General features: G+C 35.0%; 1 protein-coding gene across 5 annotated transcripts; it reads left to right on the top strand.

The window, feature by feature from the left end:
* Positions 1-956: 956 nt before the first annotated feature.
* wnd (wallenda) lies at positions 957-24,829 on the top strand. 5 transcript variants are annotated; one of them, XM_069038555.1, is made up of 9 exons: positions 957-1,087; positions 12,102-12,260; positions 14,313-14,545; positions 17,778-18,156; positions 18,209-18,596; positions 18,649-19,062; positions 19,115-19,478; positions 20,109-20,445; positions 21,882-24,829. In XM_069038555.1, exons 2-9 carry the CDS (start codon positions 12,106-12,108, stop codon positions 22,174-22,176), a joined length of 2,565 nt encoding a protein of 854 aa, XP_068894656.1. In that variant the 5' UTR covers positions 957-1,087; positions 12,102-12,105; the 3' UTR covers positions 22,177-24,829. The 5 variants fall into 5 exon arrangements, with proteins under 5 accessions (XP_068894656.1, XP_068894649.1, XP_068894641.1 ...); XM_069038548.1 differs by lacking the exon at positions 957-1,087 and adding an exon at positions 1,629-1,962 and having other exon boundaries at positions 12,090-12,260; XM_069038540.1 differs by lacking the exon at positions 957-1,087 and adding an exon at positions 1,630-1,962.
* The last annotated feature ends 1,727 nt before the right edge of the window (positions 24,830-26,556 follow it).

The following is a 26,556-nucleotide window of genomic DNA, read 5'->3' as shown; positions in this document are numbered from 1 at the left end:
TTATTGAACTTAACTGACCAATACCTAATTAAGCGAGTTAACTATTATAAGACAGCTGGCTTAACCATCCGCTATTTAACTAGATTAAACTCTTTAACCAGTTAACGGCCGTATTCACCAACGCCAGTTAAAGTTAACTGTAGGTTAAATTATACGAAAGCATTGTTACAACAATAGGTATCTAAGTAACGAAGCATTTTAACCTACAGTTAACTTTAAATGGCGTTGGTGAATATGGGCCTAAGCCCGTTAATTTTTTCGACAGCTTCTTCATCAGGTTTAAATCTGCTAATTAACCAAGTTTAATGAACCTCTTTAACTGGTTAAACCAGTTAACCCATACCCTAACCTAAACACATTTTGCTAAAGCAAGACAAAAAAGTGTTTTTTGGTTTTGATTGTAGTGAAAATATTAGCACAAAATGCAAAAATAAACAAACGGGACAGTTTAAAATGTTCAATCTTGCATAATTTTAAATCGAAGGCCTTTGAACTGGTCGCTGACAAGAAAATAGTTGTCTTTTAATTAAACATTTCATCACGTTTGCGTGTTGATCACATAGTGCTCAAAGAAATTTGAAGCATTTCCTCACGATGTGACGAACGAGACAGGCAATAACTACAAATGGTAAATACAAATCGCCAAGTGGGAAAATTAAATTTTAAATGCTCAATGTGTCTGAGATAATGGATTCAAACCATCCCCACGTGTTTGACCAGCGAACTTTATCATTTGCGACGAAAAACCAACTTAATCATCACCCAAAATTCTTTTTTTAATAAATCACACACGCCAAATATTCCTCAAAGCTATTTTGATTTTGTTTAAAGGAGCGGAGGCGCACTTAAAATGTCAAAGTTTAAGACTTATTTGTGTTACGTCACGGAGAAAAGGGTACCGACGCCCCTGGAAAAATCAATGGTGCACATTCGCCAAGCATTTTATTCCGAAGAACATAAATGGCGCGTAAACACCGCGATGTTATTGTCTCCTCCGGTAGTTATATTGTTTTAAGTGTTATATAATAGTTATATAACGGATCAAGTGTTCGATGCTCGACCTGTACACCATACTCAGCATATATGGGTAAGTGGTGCAATTTGTCTTGCGGTCCCTGCGTACACACTTCCGTTTCTTGTGTGTGTTTCCAAGAAATTCCCAATCGATTTTCTCTTCTGATAAGGTTTTTGTAGTGAACGCACCGTTTCAACAATGAAAAAACGTGACCGGAATCACAGTTTTGTTACAATGGCCGCGTGTACCCATCGCCTTTTACCTCTCTTCTTTAAATAATCTCTTCGCACCTGTATGTCTCTACCTGCTCGTAAAACACCCCAAGGAACCTTGCAATTACGTCCGAGCCCCTTTCAAGCTTGGGTAACGGAGGACCGCATCCAGCGTGCATAATAGAAAGCAAACAATATACCATCAGGCGCCAAAACCCATGGTCAGAATTCGAAACTACCTAGTTGCCTGGCTGTGACGTGTATAAACTTGTTACCTGAACCAGTACCAGCGTTCCTGCGTCTCTGTCCGACCCGCTAGAGCCGCTGGCGGCATCTCTCTCGCGCGTTTTCCCCTTCACTCGATACCGTAGAGGGGATTTTATCAAGAGAATCAAACATCGTCAACAGATAACGGGAATTCATACTATTTCGTATTTTTGTGTCGGTGGTACCCGTGCCGTGCAAGGGATGCAATAGAGTCAGTGTAGGTGTCGCGTTGCGTTTCTATTGTTTAGTGTGGGTGGCCATATTGACAGGATCTACCTGTTTCGCCTTTAGAATTAACAGTGGTGAAACATGCTTTCATCCGCGGAGCCGTTTCAGTCGGACCTATGGTCAGTGCCAGTGTAATTGTGGTGTGTGCTTTGGTGGAACTGTTTTCTCCAAAACGAGTACTAATTTCATCAATTTCTCGTTAATATGTGAATTTGTAGTATCTGCTACTACTCCCACCAGGTGAGTAAACCTGGAATGTTGTTGTTATTGATTGTCAAAAATCGTGCACGCATTGTTTCGGGTTTTTTTGTGACAATCTGGAGGCAGTATGTCACGCGTCTCGGCCATAATTTTACAAAAATCTCTACTAACGCACGCTGATTTTTTTATATACCCTCACCCTGGAGGCTAATCCCAAATTACATCGTATTCTAGCGGTGTACAAGATAATAAAAAATACGCTTGATCCTTTTTTCACAAATGGAACATGCACCATGGACATACAATTTTTTTTTTGTATATACAGAGTGGTTCAAGTAGACCACAGGCACTCATTTTGCGTCAATAACATACAAATTTACCAAGTTATTATTAAATTTAATTAAAAATAAGGATTTTTGGAAGGATTTTGGGAAACGAGATGAGCAAACCTAATGATCTGTCGTTACATCAAAATCGCTGTTTTATTCAAATTTTTGTAAATCAAATCAAATTTTGTAATCAAAATAAAAGGCATTACAACAGCTCTGTAAGTTGAGTTGAATTAAGTTATACATATTTCTTCAGATAAGATAATCGTCGCTGTTGCAGTTTTATTTATTTTGTTGGTTTAGATTGATGATTATAAATAAAAATGAGTTTTGTCATAAGTCAATGTATTTTTTAATCGTTCAAAGAAAATTATTGCCATGACGTAGTTGGAGATTATATCAAATTTATTATCATTCATTGAGCATCCTGTCGATGTAGTAACTGTCAATATTGACGGCTTGTAATGATTAACTTGACAAAAACACTTAAAGAATGTTGACATTTAAATGATCGAACCGGTAAAGGATGATTTGAAAATTTAATTTTAAATAAATGTTGAAACATTTGCCGACTGTAAACCATCTGTGTAGTTATCAAGACTCAACTAAATTTACTAGAAGTGTACCGTTTAACTGGGTTAACCAGTGTAGTTAATTAGCTTATGGTTAAACCGGCCAAAAAATTACCCGATTAACCTATTTGTTAAATAAAAGACAGTAATTAAAGAATTTCATAGTTTAACAAATTATAATTTGTTAAACTAATATATGTAATAATAATTATAATAATTATCCTTGTTGTACTATACTGATCAATAGTTAATTAACCAACTTAACTGTGATAATATAACTGATTTACCAGCCCAAATAAGTTAGCTGATTAATTTTAGCCGGTTTTGGTCTTTAATCGGTTTAATTAGCTATCAATTAGTTAACGTTAACCAGTTTAACTGGTTAAACCAATTAAATCGTACAAGCCTAAAATGTACTACTAATTTTCTAGAAATGTGGAAAATAAATTATATATACCGGGTGCCCAAAAATTTGCCGAACAACTTAGCATTACGTTGTTAAGTAGTCATTAAAATATCAGGTAAAAATGTTTTAAAAAATCAATCTTCTTTTTTGTAGAAGATATGGACCTGTTTGTTACACTAAATGTGGCAACATTTAAAACATTCAAAGTATCCCAATAGTCGGCAAATATTTCATTTTTGTTGTATCCATGGAAATAAGCAAGAAAAATCAAAAATTTGAGAAATGTCACTTTGAATGTGTTGTCTAGGGCAACGGTTGGTTATCTGCTATTTTTTGCTTTAGAGCAGTTAGCAGGCAGTTTACAAAGGAGAAAAATGAGAATTTATGACAGTTGAAAGCAATAAAATAATTTAGCTAGATTCAGTTTTAAAATAACGACACAAAAATCAGAAAGGTGGAATAAGCCAGTTATTGTTATTACTGTAGTAACGGCATAAACAAGGGCGGCAAAAACTTTTACGCCCTAAAAACTAGTCCATACGTAGGCAAAAATCGCCCGATCGGATATAAAAAAATAAATCATGGTCTCCAATTATGCCAAAACAACGTGAACGATGTTTAACCTCTGTTTTTCTATTTGATATCACAATATGCTACAGAACGGCAAAGAATCAAATATGTATACATATTTCAATTCCACAAGACTCTTGATATACGTTCTTTTATAGACACTTGGTATAAAGAGCGATATCATCAAGAAAATTTCAAATTTTTTGCAAAATAAAATTCTTCTATCTTAAATGCACCTAATGTCAATGAAATCTTTTTCATTCATTCAACTTATTTCGAATAAGTAAAGATTACTACTTACTTTAGATTTTTTTCTACATTACAACAGACCAGGTATACTGTTCTTCGTCGAATAAGATTGTACAGCGCCAACAAATCCTATTACATATTCCCATTTGTAGAGTCAAAAGATTTATGGCGCCACATAATCTGATTTACGGTGGACTAGTATACGTTTGTTAACAGATTAATCTTGGATTAAATATTTTTCAAATTACATATCCCATTTTCTTGTACCAACTCTTCTGATTTGAAAAGCCATCAAAACCCCACCAAAATATGAAATTTAAAGAGATCTTGCATGTAGCTTTCACATTTTAGAGATCTTCGAAATATGTATGATTGACTTCCTAAATAATTTTTACTTAAGAAGGTATTCTAGTCTGGGATACGATATTTTGTCGTTTTTTAGGATTCAAAAAAAACTGTAAAACTATTCACTGTATTCTCTTATGTACTACTTTATTAATGATTTCACATAATATGTATACAATTTTTTTCCATCAAATAATAGTTGTTTATTTAACGAGTTCGTGTGTAATTTGGGCTTTTTTTGGCATGAGTGGGCCAGTTTAAAACTCGAGTGAAACGAGTGTTTTAAAGGTCCACGAGTGTCAAAAAAAGTCCAAATTACACAAGAACGAGTTGAATACAACGTTTTTTTGTTCGACGAGCCCCCCAAAGGCTTCAAATTGCTGAAAATCTTTAAAATTAGCTTGACGTTTCGTTTTGACAAGTTGTCAAATTTATCAAAATCCGTTCACACAGGAGAAACTTCTCAAATTGTGACAGTGTCGAACAAAAAAATTATAATTAAGCTTGTTATAGGCGATTAGATACATCCACGAAAAAAGTTTCCAAATGGCTCTCATGATGTCAGCAGTTCTGCTCATTTCAAAAAAAAAAAAAGAAACAAACAAGTTTCTGAATAAGTGTGTCTATAATCTGTACCAAAAACAAAAAAAATGTAGTGAAAATTAAGAGGGCATTTTTAAAGTTAACCATTGATTTTTTTTTTTTTCAAATGACAAGAAATTAGAAAAAGGGAAGACAGAAATTTAAAGTCAATCAGTTGAGTAGATTTTAAGATATTACAGCAGCTATTTTAAAAAACAGTTTCGAGAAAAACTCGTTTAATAAAGATTGTCGTACCTACCGTTTTAATGAGATTTTTTTTTTCAAACCGCTATTAATTAATAATTACACACATACTATGCTATACTGTAATCCAGAAAAGTCATTATGGGAATAATATCAAATTTTAATGGATTCTAAAAGAATTAACTTTTTTGTCAACTTTATTGCTGTTATTATTTGAGTAAATAATAGGCAACAGCAGCAGTGAACCAAGTGTCAGTTTTTTGTTTAGGATGTTATTTATTTTATTTCCTTCGGTCTAAACAAGGCTATTAAAGTTTGGCACAAACAAAACAGAAAATCCTATTCAAAATCAACTTTGGAGTAATAAAAGTCAAATTTTTGGTCCAAACACCCCACTCACGATAATTCCCTACCCAAATTTACATTAACTGCGTCAATTAATTAATTAACTACGTCCAACTAAAATTAACCGCTTTACTACTTTATTATTAATTCGTTGGTGTTCCTGTGGCGCTGAAAATCGCTGCTTTTAAATTTATAAGGTTTCGTAATCAACTTTATGGGCCATCCTCCGCAGAGAAAACTGCTTGAACAGCACTCTCGCCATTGGGGCAGGTATCAATGTTAACAACGTCGACAAAAGAAGACGAAATTTGTAAACATCTCTATGCAGCAGGAATTGTGAAAAGGACGTCGACTCCAACTAGTTGACGTAATTTTAAAATGTTGTGTTGGTTTTTAATAAATTCACCTTGTTTATTAAGGTTAAGAAACAAGAGTAATGGCCAATTTGAGAAGACAGAGTGTAATAAAAATCTTTTTTGATGGTATTTGGGTAAGTCCACGAACGAGGCGACTGTGTACCACATATAAAGTAACAAAAGTGAAACAACCAATAACATTGATAACAAAATAAAATACATGTGGCCTTGTAATTAGTTTATTGGTCGCTTTCTATTTTTAAGTGCTAATGTGGTGCAATGCAAAACACTTCTTAAATTAAGGGAACGGCAGCGTTTCAGATCCAATTCGCTAATTACTTTCTAATTGGTAATTTGCGTATGTTTATGTCGGACAGCATCTTCTTTTTAAGTGTTAAATATTTTTATAATAGTGTTTCTCTCGCCTACACTCGAGAAAAACAGATATGTATTACTGATCAATCAATTCACAATTTTTTTTTGGTATATTTTTTTAATTTATAGGATTTATAACGGAACTTCCACCGAGATGAATTTTTATTGGAATTAAAAAAAGTTTTAGAAAATGTTAAATAGGTAATTTTTAAATGTTTTTGTTTTCTGGTTGGTTATTATCTTTGTTGGTTTTGAGTGTTTATTTACCTAAATGTTTTGAACATTTTTATTTACTTAATTTACTGCTTCACTGTTCAGTGGAGAACAGTTTATCCAGATACAAAAAGGACTGTAACTAAAGGACCCAATAAATTGTATATCCTGCAGACTTATTATTTACTTTACCATTATTAAAACTCACTGACACAATTCGTTTCATCCAAAGAGACGAGAATTCCATTTTAATCCCCAATTTAACATCTCGTGTTTCCATATTTTTGTGGAATTTTTTTTCAAAGATTAAATTAAAGTCCAGACACAACTTATTTAATTTATCTGACACAGATCTAGAACCGTCTGTTGTTTTCCTTATTGTATTCGACACTAGACCAAGCTTAAACAAAAACAGATAAAAACGGTGAAATTTGAAAAAATTGCGTGGAATTGCGTAAACCAAATGACGCGCTTAGGTTTCGGATTAATCTGTGGAGAAGTTCGAATTTCAGAAAGAATTTTATTATTGTTTGGAAGTGAAAGACTAGATGGTGATAATTAACGATAAGATAATTGGTTTCAATTTACTGCGATAATACAATATATAGGCCGCTCGAGAAAAATGGGTCAGTACTAAACGCAACATTTAGGACCTGGTGGAAAATATAGAATAGAAGATCTGAATGCGACAATCCCAGACACTTATCTGTCGCTAATGGGTTCTAAATTATTTTATGACTTGACTGAAATGATTTGTTTGAGTGTTTACGATCCGCGTTTCAGGTGAACGAATTTAGAACAGTAAAATCATAATTTGAGCCAAGTCTACCATCAAGAACAGATTAAGAAAAAATTTCGACATTTCGCAACGATAACGATTTATCTTCATACCAACGGTATAAGTACCCAACTTATTCCATCAAAGATACACGATTTCTGGAAACACTTGAAAAATCTTTAGACAAATTGATCGATAATAATCTCTCTCCTGATACCATTCGCGTAAATTCTTTAAAATACCGGAGCGGAAAATTAGATTTCTTTACCATGACATTTTTTAATATCGTTTTTTAGATATTTCTGCAATATTTGTTCGATAATAGCCATATGTTTCAAAAAGATATTTCATCAAGAGCATCTGTGAGAAACAAAATATTTGAAAACGTATGGCTTTATTTGAATAATTGAGCTACAAATGTCATTGTTACGATAGCTGTCATGAACGAAAATCAACAATGGTGTTTATCTGAGAACACTTCCTATTAGGCATTCTGATCTTTTTGGGACCAAGTTGGCTATGACCGTCTAGTGTTTTTGTTGGCAGTACCTCGATGATAACTAACTACCCTAAAGGAAATTGAAACTTTTTGTGTTAGGTTAGGTTGTTTTCAATTTAAGGGTATACATATTTTCTGAATACGTATATTGTTGCTGGATCTCTTAAATCTGGTCTATCCTTTTTAAATTAGAAGTAGCATCGTTTAATGGAAATTTTTTGTCGAAGGTAAAATAACAAGACCTAAATTTTTGCTTTGACAATTTTACGAGTTGAATTTGGGCATTTTTATTTTGATTAGACCGGAGAGCTTTAGCTCGAGAGTTTAACCTTTGAATAAGAATGCCCAAATATCAACGAGTAAAATTGTCAAAAACAAAAATGTTTAAGTGAAAATTGAGAAATTTATCAGATATTAAAAATTAGGTCGTGTTATTTTTGGCAAGATTAATTCTAGAATACAAACTTTAACGATAGGTATTTATTTATTTATGATACAGTTATTAAAAACGCAATTATTAAAAATAATTTGAGAATCTGACAAGAGTAACATACAATTGTAATCACTTTTGACAGATGACAAAGTAGCAGGACGTTTTAATTGCGAGAAACATTTTTTAATGAAAGCAAGCGCTCTGATTGGCTGAACACGCACGTTTGATGTACGTCTGAATTAATCCTAAAAAAATTATTTTGGCAATTTGGACTTTTCCTTTGACGGAAATTAAAATTATTTTTACACGCTTAATAAATCATTTACATACTTTTTTTTTTCATCTTAATAACCGTAATTATTAAAATGCGGTGACAACAAAATGTCGAACAAACACTGACAGAAAAAAAAGTTGCATCCGTTGCATCACTGAATTAGTTGTTCCAACATGAAAAGAAAAAATCATAGCCAACTCGGTCCCAAAAAGATCTTTGATCAAACCGCTGTGCCGTAGCAATAAAATGCATTCACGTTGTTTTGGCATAATAGGAGGCATTGGAAATTTTGCATTTAATTTGATAGTAAAGTTGTCTCTTGAATTAGGTTATGTTTTTCTAAGTTTGAGGTTATAAATAGCGTCAATGTCTAAATTTGGGCCAACGAACAGACAGATATAATTGTGCTTGGCATGTATGTTTTTAAATTTGCCGCGTTCGCCAGTGTGAAACGTTCTCCATTCGAAGCGACATCTACTGCATTCTTAAATGGAATGGGACTGTAGAGTTTTCAAAAGTAATTTTGAATGTCTAAGGTTGGTTGCTATGAATTGAGAGATTAAGTCCAACTAGATATGCCGCCAGAAAGCAAAATTGATTGTGAAACGAAAAAATATGTATCACTTAGCAAGAAATAGAGCCATATGCAACTGTTCGTTCAAGGAATTCGCTGCCTTTCGGTTACGATATCTTTTGTTTGTCACCAGAAACCACATAGCCTCCAATCTAACCAAATTTATGGCAACCTAATAATGAATATCCCTAAATCCTAGGGGGTAATTTATTTTTGACACGATAGTATGTTCATTTTGATAGGTCTGCGTGTCAGGCACTTTAGTGACGGAAATCAAACAGTGTGTCCAACGTTCAAAAAATAAATCATGGCCTCCTATAATGCCAATAGCACTTTGTTGGAAAAGGCAAAAAGTATCATTTTTCAACAAATTAGACGTCTCAAATAAATTGCAATAACAATGCTACATAATTGCTCTATCCTTGGATAATTTCAATGACTTCAAGTTTCTATTTTGTTATACAGGTGTCCCCAAAAAAAAAGACGAGTCCATAGCTCTCTTATTTATCGGAGGATTTTAATTATCTATACACCAAATCAAATGGTTGTTAGTAGGCTACAAAACGGCTTAATAAATTTACGTATAGCTACAAGGGCTTCAAGACTAAACTGTCAAAACATTTTTTTTTTCAAATGGGATTACATACTTTTTTTTAGTAATTCTGATTGAGATTTTAATTCTGAAAACAACAATGTATCACAAGTATAACTTCACATAAAAAAAAAAATAACACTAACTTTTGAAACAAATGACGAGCACCAAGCGAAAAGCTATCAAAATGCATTGCGTTACAATGTAATAACCAAATTAAGGTAGCTGGAAAAACTAATGACAAATAATAACATGTGGGATTGCGCAATATGCCGCCAATGTTTAGCGCAAAACATAGAACATAGACGATAGTAGCGTTTTTTAAATTTTTTTTGTGAATTTTTGGTATTTAAGTGTATATTTGTGATACATTGTTGTTTTCAGAATAAAAATCTCTATCAGAATTACTAAAAAAAAATATGTAATCCCATTTGAAAAAAAATATTTTGACAGTTTACCTTTGAAGTCCATGGAGCTATACTTGAATTTATTAGGCCATTTTGTAGCCTATTAACAACCATTTAATTTGGTGTACAGATAATTAAAATCTTCCGATAAATAACGGAGTTATGGACTCGTCTTCTTTTTTGGGGACACCCTGTATTTAATTATTACATACATTGAAAATATTTTATTTTACATTAAAAATATCCACAGTAAACAATAATTATGATTTCACTTTTACTGGAATTTAGTACGAAAACTCAGATCTAATTACATATTATCTTTGCAGTCATTTAAGGCATTAGACATATGATTTTACCACAATTCTTGAAATGCGCAGAATTTTAATTTTTGCTATGACAAATAGTACAAGTATTTCAAGTACTTCTGTTACATCAAATATGTACATACATTTCATGCGGTTTTACTTAACCTTGTAAAGGTACATTTAACTTTATCTACAGGGTGTGTCGTAAGTCGCGGACTGCCTTTTAAACACGGGTTCAGTGATGCCTACCAAGTGATATAAGCATGTTTCCAAATGGTTTTCGGACATTTTTCCTCAAACTTTAACATCAAAGAAGAAGACTAATTTTAACATACTTATCGCTATAACCACTAGGAGTTGTTCTTAACTTATTTTTGATTCGTTTCGAACACCTATTTTGTTTATAACACAGATAATTTCAGTTATGATAGGTTCTTATTCTAACATTTGAAAGCTCACTGTGTCTCAACGAATTTAGATAAAATAAAACTAACAACCGTAGTGGATACTCGAAAGTGAATACTTCCAAGTTCCAAGAGCGTATCCGCGACTTTTGACACACCCTGTATACTCCAAATTATGGTAAAAATGGTAAAAATCACCATAAGAAGGAAGTACTTAAAACTAGTTACTTCCAATAGCACTAGTAATATGTAGTAATAATAAATGTTTACAATATGTGCTGATGCCAATTTTTTAAAATTTATTGTTTAACGTTATAGCAATATCAAAAAATATTATTAAAAAAAAAATAGTAGGTACTAACTCAAGCTACTACGATAAACTCTCATTATTCCTTGTTGAATAAGATGAAGATTATATAGCGCCCATAAACCCTTTTGTTCTCTATTATATGATCCAAGGGCTCATGGGAATAATATAACCTTATTTGAAGAATAAGGTAAGGAAGAAAGGTAAATTGTAATAATAATTTAGGAACTTTACATATAAAATGTCTGAGTTTAATTTTTTTTTAATTATTATTTTCGTTTATTTATTTGCGAAATTTTACAGTTTAATATTTTGGCACTTCACCTTTACCTCATCAAAATATTTGTTTTTGACTAAGCCAAGACTTACTGTGAAAAAATGAGGGGATTAGTCCATGCAGAGGTAGTTTTCACCCTTTACAACAATGAGGGATAATGGTAGTACCGACCAGTGGAACTGTCGACATCCCCTGTCATCTAAACTTCTAAACAATAGGTACATTGAAGAAAAATTTCACAAACTCTCAATTGTTACGAGATTGCGGCTTCTGTCAGTCAGTCATTAGTTGGTACTTTAGACCACAGGTGTGCAAAAAACTTGCACATACAAAAATATAATCCTGTTGGGGATAAAAACACGAACAATACCGTTACTTATTTTGTTGGCAATTTCTGTAATGGGGTGTAAGTCCCTAGTCGAGCTAGCCGTGTGGCCACCCCTTGACAATAGTCACCCCCGACTCCCCATTCACCGTCTACATGATCGATCGAATCATAAAATTTGGTAAACGAGTGCAGCTTGCCCTTTACATTAACATACTGCACCCCAACGACACCACCTCGTACCCACCGTCTGGACACATTAATTACCAAATTCGGGAAATGAACGACAACACCGCACAAACCGGCGATTTTCAAAAAGCCGTTCAAGGCCAATATCGGGAAACACCTGCCGGTTTAATCCAGATAAACTTCACGATTATTTTTATCATTATTTATTCATGGGAGTCAGACCATCTTTTCTGAGCGAATGCGACATTTCAAGCAGGCTTCTTTGCAGATAGATGATGCATACTCCCGTTGGCACCCTGGAGAAGGACGCGGTTCCTCCGCCCTATTCCACTACCATCCCCGACCAACCCACTGTCATCGATGTGGACGTGATGTCACGAGTGATATCTCTTCGGAACAAGGATGAGTGCAACAATCTTACCAGCAGGTATGTGGATTTTCCTCCTTTTTCTCTTCCGAAATTAAATGGTTGGTGCTCAAATCAAGGTGAAACAAACTTAAACCGGAGGAGACACCAAATCTCTTAATCGAGCGTTTTTTCTACGTTATTAAACTCGAAAATTACCACCAAAGGCTTCAGTAATTATAGGTTTCGTAACTAGCGCTGTATATTTCTAGACCAAAAACAACACTCGTGTTTTACTCTTTTTTTACCTTTTAAAAGTCAAGGTGAATCTAGCTTCTCAATCGAGCGTCTTCTAGAACACAGATTCGGATCATAAACTTTTAATCCACGAGTGGATGCATTTGTGAATTAAATAAATAAATTTGATGTGATTAAATCGGTTGTGTTAATTTTTTCCGGTTTGACTCTAGTTTGCTTCCAAAAATGGCAACAACAATCGGCGCTGGTGGCGTTCAAAGGTCACAGAATCGAGATACAGATATATGTATTGACTTACAAGTTGATGGACTTGCGCTAGGCATCAAATAAGCCTTATCTATGCTTAGCGACCGATAAAGTGGCAGTCGTAAATAAAGCTCTGATGTGAAAATGCGTAATTATGAATTATCCACTACCGATTGCTCGTTTGAAGGAAATCCTCGAGGTTATTATGAAAAGTCCGATTCCATCCAAGTGGGGCGACATAACACTGCACAAGTGGTAAATCTTTTGCATTTTTTTTACCGAGATACGATAATTAACTCCAACACAAATAGACAGTCCGAGATGTGTACACTTAACATAAACAGCTTGTCCGATATCTCTCCATTCATCGTGGTTAATGCGCATATTGACACAAGGGTTTCAACAATTATTCGCGATATTGCATGGATAAATATAAACTCAACCTCGAGTACCGTTATCTGACAAATCTCCAAATTTTATTAACTTTGCTTATTGCGGCGAGACTTTGAGTAAATATTATTTTGGGCGTATTGTGCAGTACTGCTGGACTGCACGATGTTTATCTAATTTCTGTCCAAACCTCTTTGACGACAGTCCATTGAATTTCGCGAGCGACTCTTAAAACCTTCTGCACATAATCATCTGGTCTTTTGTTTGAACTAGCGGCGAAATCGAGAGGAGCCCATTAGAGCTAACAAACACCATTGTCGGTCCTTCCACTGTCAACTCGTAAATATGTTAAATTATTTCGCCGCGTTTTCTTTACACATGTTATCGTAAAAGTACCTTTCCTTTTTTGTACTGTTGTTTACTGTTTTTCTGCTGAAAGTTTACGACTCCGTCTCCGACAGGCCTCTCGCGTTTCCCTCTCGAATGCCGTCGAGTCGATAAAGTGAAAAATGCGGTCCGACCGCGTTATGAAAAATGTGTCACCTGATTGCAAAGTTATGATCGGTATGCGTGTTAAATGTTTGCGTAAGACGGTCGAGATTTGCGCCAGCGACATCGCGTCCATTTGTTCGAGATACGAAGGGCAACAACGTCTCTGGTGATAACGGAAGAGCTCAACAGAAGGGAACAGTTTTGACACCGCACGAAGACTCGACAACATTTGTGTCTCAAAGTTGCGTTCGTGAAGTGCGTGCCCCCCAAAACTAGATCTAATTAACTGATAGTCCACCCTAATTAATGCACCCACTGCATCTGGTGTTGAGGAAAAGTGTTTCCGTTGTCGTCTGGAAAAATCGAGTGCGGCCTTCCCTTCGACTGAAGGTTCTTCTAGATAGTTAATTTCTTTTCGCGAGACAATATAATTTCAGAAAAAATGAATATTATTTATTGATTTATTCCCGGATACGTTGAGCGATTGCCCTAGTTGTCCCTGCTACCAATTCGCTTTTATCAACGGTCGCACTTTCAAGAAAAGCGTGGCAGGTGTTACTCACCACCTTTTACTCACAACACACACTCCAAGTTTAATGCCCTCGTCGCGAGCGTGCTGCAAGGGGCGAGTTCAGGTGGAAGCAGATGCACCGTCCCCCTCGTACGACGAACACTTCGCGACCAAATCATTTCATAGCTATAAGTAGGAGTTTAGGTGTTTGTAAGAATGTGAATTTTTCTTTGCAGCGTCGTTCGGCTGCAGAACGAGTTGAATAACTTCAGCCTGCACAAAAGTGCAAGCGAGCCCACGATGGTCGCGGGCACCATTCCTCAGGTCGTGCAGGACAGCTCCCCGGATACTCCCCAGCCAGCTTATGATCTCAACAAGGGGTGGATCACGGGAATTTTGGGTTGTCTACGTCCAGTGTTGTCGATAATCGGAAAAGGCGCTGTGAACGAGATAAAAAATATACACCAAGGTGAGCTTACTTAAGTGACCTTAATACTAATTAAAAATCTACGCCAATTACAACAAGGTGCACAAGTGTCCGCAGCTTGCACGTAATTTTGTAATTAGTTTGTTGAAAGAAAGTAATAACAAACGTAAACTGGCGGGCAAAAGAACGGTAATTATCGCGGGGAAAACCGGCGTAATTTATCATTTCGACTTTTTGACCTAATAAAGGAAAAAATTCCGAAGCGTTACCTAACGGTGTAAATGGTTTTAATGTCTGAGGAAATGTTAGCTATTTTTGCAAAGATCGGAAACACATTCGTGTATGACTATACAGGTGGTGATAAAGTATGTAATACAGGAAATTAAAAGTTGCAGGTATTTGTGATAGATAATGTGATGATATATGATTGAAGCAGGTCAGTTAGGAAATTTAATAGTTATTTTCCGGCCTCCGTCTAAATTTACTGAGTTTTCATTCGCCCAAATCGTTTTGAAACAGTGAAAATCGAAACAGGAATTTTTAATGAAAGATTTTAGGTTAGTGGCACTGAGTGTCAATGACATGTGGAATTTTTGTACAATTTTCTAAGTGTAAAATATTGATATTCGGCAAATTTATAACCTTTATCGCAAGCTGTACATTGTGTAGGTAAAACAGAAGAATTTGTTTGAATATTTGAACAATTCATTGACTTTTATGGTGTCACAGTCGCTTCTTGGATCCTTGATGTTGCCAATGGAAGAAAAGTAAATTCGCTAACCGGTAATATTTTATAAAAATTTACGTCCATTCGCGTTGGATTTTCCCTGTTAAATTGTTGTCATGTTGCAAACCTGCGTCTCCTTTCCTAGTAGTTTTCACACTATCGTGTTAGACGTGTGAAATAAACTCATAAACTTTTTCATAAAATTCTAATTCTATCCTATTCCTGGGTAATTTTACCATTGCGGAAAAAAAGAAGGTTTTATAACAGCTAATTTGAAAATTGCTTTAATCAAATGCAGCCAAGAACTGAAAAATGCCTACCAAGCTGACTTGCTGACAGCGAATAACATACAGTTGGCTTAAAAAAAAAACGGGAAATGAAATTTAGCCTAATGTGAATTGGAAATTTATAATTTGTCAATTTGTGTCTGTTTGACAGTATTTGTACTGTATTTGCATAACTGACATTTCTGACACATAAATGCAGTTTTTTAACCTAAATCCTTAAAGGCCATTTCAAACTATAAAAATTTAATAAAATCTGACAGAACTTTTTCTGACAGTTCCCGTTTTTTTTTTAAGCCAACCGTAACCTCTACCGTCTACGCATGACATTCTTCTTTATCAGCCCGTTTTGGCGACATACACAGCTGAAATATTTTTGAAATAAATATCACACTGCCAAAAAATTAAATAATTTGACCTTGACGAGGAAAATCAAACGTGAATGAACTTTATTATCTTTTGCTTTAAAAAAATTGTCGCTCGAAAAAAAATTGTGTATTAAACGGCCAGAAACAAATGACTGACCTTATGATACAAAGATTTTTTTTAACTTCCTAAGTCACTCGTTTTAGTGTTATTAATATTATCACAAATATCTGCCAATTTGAATTTTGAGCGTTACTTTATCACCACTCTACCGAGTGATCAGAAAGAAAACAAATCAAGAGTGCTACAACATACTTCATCTTTTGTTTTATCGAAACGTTTTTCTTAGCTTGATCGTACGCATATGTATACTTGCTACACACACTCGTTTTATTGGTTGCCTACCTTTCGAAAAATCTATTATTAATAAATTACTTATTAGTAATTAATGCTTTATCTTCAATGGTAAAACTCATTTTATCATTTATTGGATAATTCCTTACAATTACAGTAAACGTCCATTAACTTTGTCGAAATCGAAAAGTTGTTTTTTAGGTTAACACAACACATCGTTGACGTTTCTTTGACATTTCGGCGAAAAATCTGTTTACCAGTGGCGTCGCGTTTGGTAATAAAGCTGGTAAATTACCCATACTTACGAATGTAAAATATTGCGCCTATTTATTTTATAGATTTTCTCTATTATCACTTATCAGATAATAATAATAAAATGCACAATTATAATTCCAACGTCTAAAATTCATGACGTATGATTTATTGTACAGTTGGTGGCAAAAAAAAACGGGAACTGTCAGAATAAAATTGACAGATTTTTACAAATTTTTGATAGTGTGAAACATACTTACGAGAGATAGGTTAGAATTATAGTCAATGACATTTTTAAAAAATATTTGACAGGTATTGGCAAATAGACAATTTATTGACAAATGAACAAAACCAAATTTACATCAGGAAAATGACCTTTTTCCGTTTTTTTTTTGCAACCAACTGTAATGTAACGTTTGAGACCACAAATTGTCTACGCCCATGCTTATTTGCGTAGAATTACGCTACGACATGAGCGATAATTTGCAGCGCTTGCTCTGATTTGTTTTCTTTTTAATCACTGTATATATTTATTCATTGTTGTATTTATAACGTAATTTAATTTATACATGATAATGATGTTGATAATTTAAAAAATATGGACCTAAACAAGGGAATGCCAACTCGAGAGTGTGATTTCACAACCTAAGAATGCCATATTCAAACCTGGAATAAATTAATAAGATACTAGGGCCATTTTTTAATCTAAGTAAAAAGAAAATGTTGCTTGGTCCTAAAATTATATTTTACCACATTATTTCATAGATGAGCTTTTAAATAATGACATTTTATGATCTGCTTATTGATTATTTTTGATTTTTAAACATAATTTGCAATGTCTTCTCTTAGTGAAACATCTCATTCTTATCTTGTTTTTCTGTTTATTTCTATTTTATTATGTTTGATCTTGTGGTTACTTTATAAATTTAATTTTAACTGTCATGTAATAATTATTTACTCGTTAGATTAATTGTAATCGGAAATAGGTATTACATTAATACCTCAAAAGTGGTGAGCTACTGATCATTAAAAAAATGTTGACCAATGTTGTAAACTAAGTCAAGAGAGAGACAGCTTTTATAGATGTTTACGTTGGTTCTTGTGCACCTTACAAGTTCACTCGGTGTTCCTTAGCTCTTCAAGAGCATTGAATCTTTAATAACCCAGATCTAATTATTTAAATTTGTAAATTCCGCGAATCCTTAATTGCGCATTGTTTACAACAGTTGATTTTATGAAAAAAGTTTAATCTCCTCCCACATGGTCAAGATTGTAGATTTTTTTGTTTCAGACGACTGGGAAATTCCTTTCGAACAAATTACAGACTTGACTTATTTAGGATGTGGGGGTCAAGGGATCGTCTTTTACGGCATGTTAAACAACCAACCGGTCGCCGTCAAGAAAGTTCTCGACATCAAAGAAACTGATATTAGAAACTTAAGAAAATTAAACCACCCCAACATCGTCAAGTTCAAAGGTGTGTGCACGCAATCCCCCTGCCTTAGCATCGTAATGGAGTACTGTCCGTACGGCCCTCTTTTCAACCTACTAAAAAATCAGAAAAAAGTCGTCACAACGAACAGGGTAGTGTCGTGGGCGAAGCAGATAACGAGTGGGATGCACTATCTGCACTCGCAGAAAATCATTCACAGAGACTTGAAGAGTCCCAAGTAAATACAGTGGGTTTTATTTCGATGCGTCCAGTAACAGGATTTGTTGTAGTGTTTTAATTGGGGAAGAAGAAGTGATAAAAATAAGCGATTTTGGGACGTCCAGGACTTGGAACGGTGTCAGCGAGAAGATGAGTTTCGCCGGTACCGTCGCCTGGATGGCTCCGGAGGCCATCAAAGAGGTGGAATGTTCCGAAAAAGTCGACATTTGGTCTTTCGGCGTGGTTCTTTGGGAGTTGCTGACGTGTGAAGTTCCGTACGACGGCATGGAGCAGAGCGCCATCATGTACATGGTCGGATGTGGTAAGCTGAAACCTCCAATCCCCAAGACGTGTCCGGACGGGTTCAGGCTGATAATGGAGATGTGCTGGAAGCTCAACCCCAAAGAGCGACCGTCGTTCAAGCTTATCCTGAACCATTTGCAAATTGCATCAGTCGAGGTTCTTATCTTCACCACTAGTTCTTGTCACATGAGTGTATTGTTTTGTTTAGATTCTCGGAAAATACGAAGATTCGCAGTTCTTTGAAACGCAAGAAAGCTGGAAGGAAGAGATCAAATCCCAGATAACGCAGTTCAAGGCGCAGCTGCAAAAACACAGAATCGAATACCATCTAAAAGAGGAACAGCTGATAAAGAAGCGCGAAACAGAGATCAAGCACATCCGCGACATAAGGGAGTTGTACGACCGTAAACTCGAGAAAGTAAATCAGCTGTACCTGGAACTGTCTGCTGTTTTACAGCAAGTCGAGCAATATAACAGACAAGGCGGTCGTAAACGGGAAATACAAAATAAAAGGCGCCTGATCAACCCCTTCATGAGGAAAATGGAGCGCCGACGCAGCAACCACAGCACCACCCCCACCAGCCCCGAGTGCAGCCTCACCAGCCCCGACAGCCCCCAGACGGTGAGTACCATCGCAAACCGAGCTTCCCGTCAATGACGCGTTTCTTGTAAAGACACCGGCGAAAGCGCCGCTCTTTGCCAAACTGAACACGGCCACCAACAACGCCGAGGCCGTCGCACAAACCAACACCAAGTTCCGCAAGAGGCACTACAGGACGAACTCCGGATCGCCTCGCAACTCCGCCTCGAAGAGTTCGTCCTGTCGGAATTCGTGCGTGGTGGACGCGGAGACGCAAACCGACTCGATGGATCTCAGCGAAACGGAACTCAGCCCCAGTTATGACCTGCCCTCGAGTCTGTCGTCGAAGAGGTTGCCCCAAAAGGTGATCCTTCACGAAATCAAGAACGAGTCTGGCGATGAGACTTACAACGGGAACTCGATCCAGTTGCGTTACGTAAATGACAGTCCAGAGTCAGGTCAGTCATCACTTATTTTTATATCTTTCATAAAATAATTGCAAAATTAAATGAGAACGGGACGAAGTTGCAAAACTAAATACATAGTCGACTCCTATCTAATAAAACAAAAGAAGAATTATATATTTGACTTAAGCCGGTGCTTTATTTAGGATTAATTGTGGAAAGCCCAAATTTTGATCTAATAATCATTTGGAAAATTTGTGTCAGATGACAATAATACTCTCAACACGTTTGTCCAGAAAACGTGAACACAGTTTTAACATCTTGACGTTAACCATCTTCGTTCTCTAATTCACTACAGGGTCAACCAGTTTCAAGCTATTCGTTAGTAAAGGTGCCTTGTGCACAAAAAAAAATAAGCCAAAACTGATAAAAATCAGTTCTACTTCGAGATCATTGCCAGTTTAAGTACTACTGCTAATAACTTTTGACGCCTTCTTTATTTGTATTTGTGTTAACTGGCCCTGTGTACGTTATCGCCATGGGAAAGATCTTCGGCGAAGCGTTGATCGCAATTATCGCGGTGAACGTGTATTACGCAAGAATTAATGAGGGCCAAGATCGTATCCCTGTCCCACTAACCGGCTGTTGATTTTATTGCAATAACATGTGTTACGTTTATTGCAGAAATTCAAGTATTCAGTCGAGTGCATTCCAAGACAATTATAACGGATATTTACGACCAAGAGGACACTCTGAACAGAAACGACAACCCGCGTAGGGAATCCAGTGACGAGGACAATCTGGAAACCATCGGTAGGAAAGTCTCGGCCTTGAAGAACGGCAACATTTTCACGGATATTCAAATATCTAACGAAAATGGTAATGTCACGACTGAACTCGGAGATGTGCTGAGGAAGAGTTGCTCGAAGACGTGCAACGGACAAGATAGCACCGAAGATATGTGTAATGACAGCTTCACCGACGAGGAGGGAGAAGTTTACAACTCCCTGCGAAGACGGAGGTAAAATGTTTGGATAGTTAATATGTGCTTTGGGGAAAAGGGACTTCACCAAAAGAAGTACAAAGGAGAAGAAAACATGAACATTTGTAATTTTCCTAATTCTTTTGTGTTCGTAAAACGAAGAGAGCCGAGTCGGTATTGTCTGGGTATGACAACTGTCATTTGAAAATCTCAGTCCATACATTCAAACTTGTACTCGGTGTAAACCAATAATTAAATTGATTGATTAGTTTATACAATTTTATAGCCGGTTGATAGGAGAGTCAGATTGAATTAAACATCATTGTGTTAGTTTAAAGTTTATGGTGAGATCCGTGAAAGACCAAAGACCGATTCGGTTAAGTTCGTTTTGGGAACTAATTGAAAAGGCGGCGCGGCGGGAAGTTTTGAGTTTGACGTTTCTTTTAAAAACAATTTTAAGAACTAAAAACTTTTTTAACCATCAATAAAGTATTAGACTCCTAGAATCGTAGAAGAATCAAATCATCAAGAGTTTTATTGTCTTTTGTACCTTCTCTTGTGACACTCCCGATTTACTTTATTTGACATAACCCCTCTAAAATGACCGTCATAATAATAATTAAAGTATCTACACTAATCTGAAAGAACCTAAGCAACGTTATTATAAAAAATTTATTACTATTATTTCAAGATGTTTAAAAGTGTTCAAATAATAATAACATACCTACCATCAAAATAGACTGGAGTGTTTTAAGCTTTGAATTTTTGTCTTTGGGAATTCATTTCTACGTATTATGAATATGCAGTATGTTTAACTAGGAAGTGGCAGACACGTACACTTATCTGGCTAAATTTACTACATTATGCAAATCCTTTAGGTGTTTTATCGTCCTTTGTCAAATTGCTTTGGTAAAAACGCGTTATTAATGTCACTTTTGTGAAATGCGAACAGTTGGTTTTACAAAGCTGCTAATACCCACCGGATGTTGTGCAGAGATTTGGCAAATTGATCAAAGTAGTCGCTCCATTGTTCTAAAGATGCGTCACTTCAAAAAAACTTAAATATCAGTAAATCTCCCGAACAAGTTGGTGTAAACGATCCGTAAATTATTCAGAAGGTGTAGTTTCTTCAACAGCAGATACTAACTGGGGTTTAATGTTTAACAGTAAGCTCGGAAAAGAAATTCCCAAACTAAGGTAGGTGGAGGTGCAACCGATGTTATGCATGCAAGTGCATAAGCATTCCCATGTAAATTCAACGCAGTCGGAAATATAGATTCGTGGTGTCGATGTGAATAATAAAAGACATTCTTGTGCGCAATAAAAAAGAGCAAAGTAATTTATTATTCATATTAAAAGAGCAAAAAACCGAAAGTTGAGAGGCGAAAATATGCAAATCCCCATCCCGCGCTTTTGCACGTCTGCGAATACCGATTTAGTTTGTATAATTTTAAATTGATGTGTTTGCGTTGCAGCTTGGCAAGGCGTCCGATCTACCCGGGACGTCGCTCAAGTCGGAACAAGTCCAGCTTGAGTTATCATCAGAAACAACTGAACGCTTCAGACGAAGGTGATACCTCAGAATACTCAATTTCACCGTCCAGCAAGAGTTCAACACTTGAATCGAACCCAGACAGAACGAAGGTAACGGCCCAATCCCTCAAACGTCCCAACGAGAAGTCAAATTCTTCTGATAGTGAGTCAGATCAAAACGTAACAATCGTTACTCAAGTATCCTACAGTTTAAACAAGCCAGAGAGTGTAGTCTGAATAGGTCATTGTGATTTATGTAATTAATTTTTTTATATGTTTTAGGTATCCAATTAAGTATTTTTTTACCTGAATGTTATGGAACTGTGCAATTTTTTTAAGTAATTTATTGTTTTGTGTTGTACAAGTGTGTTGTTGCGCGATGTACGGTTGAAGCTTTCAACTAACCATTTTGCCGTCTATATTTTTAATAAGTATTATATTAAATTATTTTATAGAGGACGAATGGTCTGGCGGACTTGCATCCGTAATACAATTACGGATTGAATAGTTCTGGACATTATCATTAGGCAACATAACGCACCACTCTTTATTTCGTTTCGCTTTTACCATCGTGTCTGTCATGATCTTTTTAACCACCTAACAACAGGTTTTGGTCAGTTTTATCCGTCTCGGTCCTGTCGGACAGGTCCACATTCATCGTTAAATTGCCATCCATTGCCATTTTACTTTTTATGTAAACGTCTATTGCGTTTCACATTTCCATAACAGAGCTAACTCATTTGAAGCTATAGTTGTTGACGATAGGTAACACGTTACCTGTGTAACACTTCCCACAAATAAAATGAAAGTAATAAAATACACACAAAAGCCAAGTTCTCTATTAAAGCACCTGAACTTTCAAGTATAGCTTTTTCAAAGTAACACCAACAAAATTTGAAGAAATTCAGAAGTCAGACTGGACAGCAGTTTTATTTAGGTATTCAGAATTATCAGTATTTGATCAGGCTGTCGGGTGATAAGGTTAATTTGACCTTCGTCTGTCGCACTCCAAACAAGATCGTGCATGTAGTGCTTCGTCCCCTTTTGCACACAACTTCCTGCACCACCGACAAGGTGTAATATTTATTAGTAATACTCATGTTATTGTGACAAGTTTTTTAACTATATTTATGTTTGCTCAGTTGAAGTTATACTGGCACGAAATTAGAAGATGTACAAATGTTCAAGTACATACTTGTAGAGTTTTAGAATAGGCGATAAGTGATTGATTATTTTAGCGACTTACGACTTTTTATCAAATAAACCACATGAACACTGCGAAATATTTTGTTTCAATATTTCAGGAAAACTCTCTTTTTTGGCAAAATTTGAAGGTCAAATGGAACCTTTCTCTTGCTATATAAATTCAAAGAAATGAGAAGGCGTGGCAAAGAAATAAACATCACTATTGAAATTGTGACATCATTTATTGTATTCATTTTTGTATTTACTTATTTATTGTGACTAGAGCGCATATTTAGTATTAATGTAAACTCAGGTGCGATGACACTATCAGTTTATTTTTAAACATAATTGCTGTATAGTAGTTTCATAAAATGTTCACCTTTGTAACTCTAGGAGACTTTATATACGATTACGATGTAACATAGAGTAAGTCAACTTTGTCTGTAATGTACAATTCCAGCTAAATCGATGATTATAGAGGCTGTTAGCAACAGTGTAGGTTGCGTTTATCCACTTACATTTGAGAAAATTTAGCCAATTTCAACCATTTTATAAACAAACGGCAATAACCTTACGAGTTCTTGCTTGATAATTGCTAAAACACTTTATACTAGATTAGAAAGTCTTTATTAGCTCCGTTTGGGTAGTACATGTAACTAATTTTTCATTCCTCCGAGAAATTAGAATCTTGAAAGACTGTTGTAGACAAATTGTTGTCGTTTGCGTGGAGTAAATCTGTTTTCCTGGAGGGCTAAAGTACAATGTTGTCACGGTTATTAAGTACATATGTAGTTAATGATGTCGAACTTGGAACATTATAGCAAAACTGTTCTTCATAATACCGAAATATATAATGAACTATATTTTGTAGACGAAAATTTGTAGGTGTAAATGGAGGAGATATTTATTGATACTTTTAATAGCCCGAGGCTGAAGTTCTGCTATAATCTTCACTCATAGAACATTTGTTTTCAAGATATATGACTTTAACTGTAATTAAGATTTAGATTATTTGGAAAAACTGTATTTGGGTTGTCATTTAGTGTGAGATTAAACCGCACAGCGGATCGCCTTTATAATCACATCGAACATTTGTGTCGTACCTTTGTTAATATTCCGGCCAATGCGTTTTGTTTTTGTATTTATTTGTTGTAGCATTGAATGGCAACTGAGGTATTAGCTAATTTATTGTTGTAAGAACGTGAAACACAGAAGCTGATTTAGTTTACGCTTTTGTAACGATCTTGAGCGTAATCGATTGTTTGAAAGTGTTTTCGTCTTATTTCTGAACAGCAGATGCAACTGCTGTATTATTAACTAGTTATCTTCTGTGTTACGTGCTCCCGTCTTAACTACTTACGTCCGTTTATCTTGTCCGTTATTATCTTGACATGTTTTTTTTTTATATCGTATAACCAAGTGTGATATATACAAACATTCCTAATTATTTTATAATTTAAAAAACTTCATAGATCAAAAATGTTATTGTGATAAACACATGTTATTAGTTTTAGGTATTTTTAGTTCTTACGCAAAATTGTCATACCATCTTCACAACTGCCAATGGATGCCTCTTTCTCTTTTGTTTGTAACATTCATCAGTTCAGACTTAATTATGTGTAAATTGTTAACTGAAATAAAAGTGTCAACAATCTACATACAGTTTTTTAGACAAAATAAAAATATCTGCTGATGTTGAACGAAAGTTGCTTATTTTTTGTGCTTCAAACTGTATTACACTGCATTTCCCTTGTGTGAACTGGTCTTTAGAACCAAATTGAAATCGCATTGAACGTATCAATGTGCATCAATTATCAAATAAATTGGCTTCATTATCGAAACAAGTTTCGTCTAAAACGTTTTTACGTGAGTGTAGGTAACAATTTTTATGAGTTTTTTTTTTGTCAGTTACATTTTACTTAAAGATCTTTTGTTTGTTATCCACAGTTGGTTTCGTACGTTTAATTTTTAATTCGTCAAATATACAAATTAAACAAGAAAGATTTACTCAAGTATTTGTTAGTTTTTTCGTCGATTTACATCAAGAATTTGTTGATTACCACTAGAAGTAAGGTAAGTATGTACTTATGTACTCTATTAAATTAATTCAAGTTTCACTTTCGATCAAGCTAAAGTATCAATCTTGTTGTTTAATTTAAAGAAAAATTAATAATTTTGTCAAGAGGATGTAGAAGTGATCTGCATATTCACAAAATAACTAAGTATCTCTTCCAGTTGAATTGAATTTATTTATTTTTTTAATAATTTGTTTTACAATTTAAGAATCGATTTTTTAATAATAAAAGGAGTGCAAATACAACTATTATACACTGCGCCGCAAAATTAACGCATAATTTAGAAAATTAATCGTATTCCTTTTTTGAAAATTTTTCACAGCCACTTGGAAACCAAAAATGTTCATTCGCATTATCTTAAAGTTTAAATCCCATACTCATTAGAAAACCACTTTTCATAATGCATCATTTAAAATTTAAATTTACAGGCTTTTTTAAAGTTTTTACACAGAATGCGCTAATTTTGCGGCGCAGTGTAGTTAATCTTATTATTAATAATAATTAAATGTAACATTAATCTGCTAATTTTATTTCAATGCTTCAAAAATCAAGGGTTTTAATTTTTATTAGATTGACAGTTTCGGTAACAAATTTGACATTTCTGCCTTGGTTCAAAAATTTTAGTTAAATTTGTTTAAACTACTTTTTACTGTAGAATTGTGTCTAACCAATGAAGAATTAACAATAAGTAAGTAGTTTTCTTCAAGTTTATGCATAATTCTGTTAAAAACAGCTGTGATAAATTTTCTTGCGTATATGCTGCTGGGTCTATTGTGTTGTTTAAAATATTACACCTAAAAATGTTGTTATTGAATGGCGAAATAAATTTCTTGTTAAGCTGAGGCAAGGCCGTTGCATGCAGTGGTGCTAAATTTGCCAAAAATGTGCGTGGCAATAAAACTATGAGTTTATCTCTTGTGAGTTGTAGATGCAGTTCAAGATCAAAAGCTCCACTTAATTAATAACTATTTTCAGCGAAAAGGTTAACCAGGTGCAGGCGAAATCCTTACTCGCCAAGAAAGTGTCTAGATGAACTGTTTAGATTGTTTAGTCTACCCACATCAGCTCTAATTACCTGCATCTAAAAACTATAATTGCAGTTGAGTCTGCGAAATGTAAAATTTATCGCACGTGGACTGAGTCCACTTGCTTCAAGTTATTTAGTTAAAATTACGTCTGTATGCTTTGAAGACGATTTATAAATTGTTTTCACGATGTTAATGCTAAATGCGATTTAACGGCCGACATCGATAATTGTCGCAACTCATATTCTTGTTGAGGAGTGCACAAGTGCCAAAACGTATTGCTTGCTTTAAAAGTACATAATATAAAACTTTTTGTGCATTTCTTTTTCTAT

This window comes from Tenebrio molitor, chromosome 1 (assembly GCF_963966145.1).
Source record: "Tenebrio molitor chromosome 1, icTenMoli1.1, whole genome shotgun sequence".
Classification (NCBI taxonomy): Eukaryota; Metazoa; Arthropoda; class Insecta; order Coleoptera; family Tenebrionidae; genus Tenebrio; species Tenebrio molitor.
Note: the sequence above shows the minus strand (reverse complement) of the source record. Positions and strands in the feature narration are given on the sequence as shown.